Source organism: Coregonus clupeaformis, unplaced genomic scaffold (genome assembly GCF_020615455.1).
Source record: "Coregonus clupeaformis isolate EN_2021a unplaced genomic scaffold, ASM2061545v1 scaf0553, whole genome shotgun sequence".
Taxonomy (NCBI): domain Eukaryota; kingdom Metazoa; phylum Chordata; class Actinopteri; order Salmoniformes; family Salmonidae; genus Coregonus; species Coregonus clupeaformis.
The window spans coordinates 125,109-131,108 of NW_025534008.1; the positions used below are offsets into that span (position 1 = coordinate 125,109).

Below are 6,000 nucleotides of genomic sequence, written 5' to 3' on the forward strand. Positions count from 1 at the left end.
TATTACTATCTTAAAACAACTCCATATGTTAGGTGTAATGAATACTCGGACAGAGTGGTAAGATCCAATCGCAGAATAGCGATGCTTTATTAGAGTACAGACAAGGGAATAGCTTAATCGTGGTCGGGCGGCTGTGGTCAAAACCAGGGACGGCTTGTTCAATAGGGCGATATGGGCGACGCACTGCCAAACGGGAAAAGGAAGGGATTTTTTTCTAATCAATTATAAAAAAAAAAATTAAAAAAATTATATATTTTTTTATAAATTTATAAAAAATTATATCACGGCAACAGCAGTTATCAGTGTTCACGTCTGATCTGCCAGCCACTAAATGTCAAATCAGGCTAAAGTCGTAGCTTCAAATGGCCCCGCCCGCTTTTTGGGCGATTTCAGTCAGGTTGAAAATCGCCCAGAAGTCTCTCATAGCCTGTCATGTAAAATCTATTTTTTTCACATTTCAAAGCTTTCAATACATTCTCTATGGGTGTCTGTGTGCATGCACTTACGCGCTTTGACATACGTGACGTAACGTTGAACGTGAATTCAAGACAATGGCGGCTATCAGCGTCTATGTTGCGACCTGCAGTGTGGCGTTATTTTATGTTTTTAATTTGTAGACTTAGTTTACAAACATTCTGCAAACATTCTGCTTTGGACTGATCTTCGGTTTTGGACTGATCTTGTTGATCGTGGTACATACCCGCTACGAACGGACTAAATAATGAAAAACGCTGCTGGCAGAGAGAGGTGGAGCCGGCCACCTTCACCCTGGTCAGAGCGGACCGCGATCCTGGTAAGAGAGCGACTGTACTCGACATTGAACTGCTTTCTGTGTCATTGAACCTTACTATTGTTGATAAAACAAGTTTACTGGAGAACGGAGAAAAAGTAGAGACTTTTGGACAAGGTGGATAATTGTATAATATAAGGCAGTTTATTCAGAGGTAAAGATATCTGCAATCGCGTTCACGGACCCGTTCGTCAAACTCTTAGGGAGCTATAAATCAAGCCCCATTACTTACCATATCAGATAAGAGAAATTGCTGCAGCTACATATATTTTACATCCTGGCCCTACATAGTTCACTATTTGCATCACTTACCAAAATATTACATGTGGTCATATATGCTTGGAAAGTGGAGATGCCATAGAACGTCAAAAAGTAAACATTGCTGGAGACACATTGCGTTTGCTAGCGAAGAGATTTGTTGTGGCAAATGAACTTGGGCTGGGAATTGCCAGGAACCTCACGATAAGATATATGCATCAGCATTGCGAGTCTCCATGATTCTATACGTATTGCGATTCGATACTGTGATTTTATTGCGCACATATGTCTGTTGCAGAGGGATCAGAAAGCCATGAGAACGAGTTTTGATCAGTCATGGAAATAAAAGTGCTGAAAACAAATTGGCTCCCAATGTGAAAAGATTGAGAACAAGCTATGAAGGAACAATAATGGTGTTTTGGTGCAGGTACAGCCAACTAGCGCTAAAATATTGCGATATTGTCAATACAGTATATCCGTAAAGTATCACTATGTAACTCGATTTCTTTCACCCCAATCCCTCAAATTAACGGTAAATAACTGAATTGTTTGCCCCACATTTAGCTAAGATGATTAGCTAGCCAGCTAAAATGTTTTATTTAGTTAGCAGTCGCATCTACAATAGTTTACTGTCAATAACATGTCTCCAAAAATGACGTGGTGTCTCCAATTGTGTTGACATTTTACAATTGCAATGCGCATCCATGAGTATCCACTTTCTGTAGCTCAGCTGGTAGAGCATGGTGCTTGTAACGCCAAGGTAGTGGGTTCGATCCCGGACCACCCATACACAAAAATGTATGCACGCATGACTGTAAGTCGCTTGGATAAAAGCGTCTGCTAAAATGGCATATTATTATTATTATTATTATTATCTGAAGAGAGCCTCAAACATTGTGTGCAGACATTTTATGCAATAAATGAAGTAGGTTCAATCTAGTAGTTCTGATCTTCTGATTGGTCCTGATGAGTTGGGCGAGGTCCCCTCCAGGCTACTGTCACTGTTGCATTGGCTCTGAGTCGGGTTCTCTGTCTTCAAATGTTCAGCCTAAGAGAGGGGATTTTTGTGTGTGTGTGTGTGTGTGTTTAACAGTGATGATGTGTGTGTGTGTGTGTGTTTAACAGTGATGATGTGTGTGTGTGTGTGTTTGTGTGTGTGTGTGTCCTCAGAGCAAGAACTCGTGAGTTGGAAGAACTGAGAGGCCTATGGCGTGGGTGTTGTCCTTGGCCACCTGCTGACAAGGCTGACAAGATAGGACCCTTTTTTGTCCATTGTTATTGGATAGAACATAACTTATAACCAGCTCCTGACCTAAATAGATCTTAGCACAACATTTTACTCAACATATCATATTCCATATTCACTATAACAAATATATTTACTACGACATTAGCAAGAACCGCCACATCCTCAGCCGGCTAATCCAGTGTGTGAAGTTTTGCGGAGTGTTTGAGTTAGCTTTGCGAGGCAAAGATGAAACTGAGGGCTCCACCAACCCTGGTAAGCCAACACTTTTGAGATCAGTCAATAAATGCTTCTGGTATTGACTTATATGCTGCCCCTGTCTTCATGTTGTTGCTGGACATATCTTTTTTTAAATGTGTGTAGGTCACCTAAATCATCAGAAAAATTGCCCCTCCTGAGAATTTTTTCAGGAGCCGCCACTGGTCAAAACCGAGCCAGGCAGAGACAGGCAGAGGTACCAAGGGAGCGGGCGTAGTCGAGGGCACAGGCACAGGGTCAGAGTACGGTAATCACTGGGATAGACAAGCAGAGGATTAAGCAATTCGGGGAGTCAAACAACAAGGCACAGGTCGGATACACGGGTAATCAAAAACAACAAACCCCTCTCTCTCTCTCTCTCTCTCTCTCTCTCTCTCTCTCTCTCTCTCTCTCGGAACAAAATGCTTAGCAAGTCACAATGGAACAATACCTCGCACCGACTGAACTTCAGCGCACACCTTATATCCTCCACTAATTACTGACAGGTGTGCTCAGAACTCAGGTGAACCAGATCGAGTCTGATGACTCCCCCTCTCTGTAGATCGGGGAAGTGTCAGACTCTGTCTAGACCCAGCCAACCCCCGATCCCTTACATTAGGCTAGTAGATATAGCCCTAAATGTATCACTTCTAAGCTAGCTGAACAAGTTTTAATCAATATGTCAATGTGGTGTATTCTGCTGGAAACACACTGAGTGTACAAAACATTAAGAACACCTGCTCTTTCCATGACATACAGTACATGGCTTAATCTGTAATTGATTAAATTAAAATTAAATTAAAATGAAGATCAGACAGTGGAGAGATGGAAAAATGTGATTATGAAGAAAAACCACAAGAAAATATGACATCCTTCCAAGTAACATCCTGTTGTGGTCAATGTGAGATGTACTATCAATACATCGTAGGTGGGGTTTGTACAGGGGGCTGTAGATAGAGGGGCCTCTATATATAAAAGGGCTTGTCTGATTCCTAAGTCTCTTTACCAAACCCCAACACGACTTTACTCTTCACATCTCTACCACCGCAAATCATGAAAACATCTCTGTTCCTCCTTGCCCTCTGTCTGCTGGCTTGTTCAGGTAAGATTTCATTTGTTAACTCAAGTAGTAACTACTGTATATGCAGCACATACATTGGGTCAGGGTGCAAGGGGAACTGTGGGTAGGGGGGCCTAAATCAACTCCAAGTTCACCTTTGGTTTCAGTACAATACAAGTAAAGTACCCATCATGGGAGTGACTGTTGTATAATTTTTTCTTCACAGTTTGGGAGATCCATGGCCAATGCCAAGAGGTTGACCCTGATGACCAGGAAGTAGTGGAAGCACAGCCGGAAAAGCACATGGTAATAGTATGCTATGGTCAAAATGTTATGAACTTCCTATTGTAATACTCAACCTTCTACTGTGCAACAGCACTTAACCATAGACGTACATTTAATTAAAACATACATTGACTGAAGAAACTATTGTCCAAACTAACTTTTTCACACTCACATTACATCAAATGTACTTAAACCATAACACTGAATACATCACACCATAATTCAATTAATAATAATAATTTGGTGGGGTGCTTATATTTGTCTTGTTACACAAAAGTGTGTAATGGAAATGTCTTTTTTTGCATATCCCAACTCCCCCCGAGACACCCACAGGGAGTGGGGTCACGGCCAAGATCGCCATTGTACAGAGCCCCTGAAACAATTAGGGTTAAGTGCCTTGCTCAAGGGCACAGCGACAGATGATTATAATATTTTTACCATGTCCTTTCTCGTCTGTTTGTGCTTTCCACAGGAACAACAGCTAAAGGGAACCTGCTGGGTGTGTAAGTGGGCACTGAACAAAGTGAAGAAATCCATCTCCACTTCCTCTAGCCCGGTAGCTACCATAGCATTACAATTCATAAGAGTGTCTCTTCATGAAATTGCACTATTTACTACTTACTGTGATATTTCTCTGAAAATGTAAACTGATGTTGATGATGATTTCTCGTCAATAGGAGGAGCTAAAGCAGAAGCTATTGTCCGTTTGCGATAATGTTGGCTTCCTAAAATCTATGTGTGAAGACCTGGTGAAAAAACACTTGTGGGTGCTGATTGAGGAGCTTAGCACAAGCGATGACGTGAGGACCATCTGCGTTAAGATTAAGGCCTGCAAGTGAGTACAAGAAACCGTTCGACATACTCTTTAGTCACTGTTCAGACAACTAAAGAGTATAGCGATGATCACTTGTGCTTGTTAATTGAAACACTATTGAGTAGAATGCATTCATTAATATGAAAATATTATGTCTTCCGATCTTCCACTCATGTAGTCTTTTTGTGCATCTTTAGACCAAAGGAAGTTTTGGACCTGAGCTACTGACCAAGCAGAAGATGGATGTTCTGTTGTCAAGACAATGCTATGCTGCCAGCCTCTTGCTCTTTCTTTTTCAAACTAGTCACAACACAAGCATATACATGGATGATCAAGTTGATGGAATGATTATGTTCTGAAATAATGTATTATAATTAAGCAATAAGGCCAGAGTGGCTGTGGTATATGTCCAATATACCACGGCTAAGGGCTGTTCTTACGCACAATGCAACGCAGAGTGCCTGGATACAACCATTAGCTGTGGTATAATGGCCCTATACCACAAACTCCCGAGGTGGCTTGTTGCTATTATAAACAGGTTACTAATGTAATTAGAACAGTAAGTAAGTAGTTTTGCTTCATATCCGTGGTATATTGTCTCATATACCACAGCTTTCAGCTAATCAGCATCCAGGGCTCGAATGATCCGGTTTATAACATATTTTGTGTCATCCTTAAATTGCAGTACATTTTGTATCATGTACAAATGTAAAACTTTTGCTATTTTAGTCAAAAATGTTGAGAATGTTGAATGTTTGTTTGCGTGAACTTTTTGGCCGGGCAAAAAATAAACCTCAATTGACAGAGAGTACAACTCCAACCCTTCTTTGACACCGCTAACATAACTCTATAAATATATCCTATTAAATGTTTTACTGATTAACATGCAGTACTATTTTTTTTTTTTTAATGATAAAGCATTTAATTACAATGTCTAGGAACTCATGTTGGCATTTTAGCTACCTTTTTATTTAGAATCTCAGTTTTCTGAAAATAATCTTGATTGTTTGGTAGGTGGCTTAAAGTAACTGTCCAGTGTTTCCAGATTTCTATGAAATATAACTTATAATAAATTAAAATATGGGTTAAATAGTTTTCCTTCCAGAAAATGGTAATTAAGTATGTTAAAAAGCAGCTTTTCTGTGAATGATGTGGGCGTACCCCAACAAAAACAAATATTAATGCGAGTAGAACACTGATTGGCCTGCTCATTCTCCTCAGCATTTTTTAAACGGTCTGTTAAAGATCCAAGTTTGAGATGGGGTTTTTGAAGTGTTTTTTCTCCAATTTAGGCTTTTGCTACAAATACG

The 6,000-nt window shown here is 40.3% G+C and overlaps 1 protein-coding gene across 1 annotated transcript; it reads left to right on the top strand.

The window, feature by feature from the left end:
* The first annotated feature begins 3,568 nt into the window (after window positions 1–3,568).
* Window positions 3,569–4,918, top strand: LOC121538961 (antimicrobial peptide NK-lysin-like). Its single transcript, XM_041847114.1, has 5 exons — window positions 3,569–3,633; window positions 3,818–3,897; window positions 4,349–4,432; window positions 4,554–4,711; window positions 4,888–4,918. The coding sequence occupies exons 1-5, from the start codon at window positions 3,585–3,587 to the stop codon at window positions 4,916–4,918; spliced, it is 402 nt and encodes a 133-aa protein (XP_041703048.1). The 5' UTR covers window positions 3,569–3,584.
* The last annotated feature ends 1,082 nt before the right edge of the window (window positions 4,919–6,000 follow it).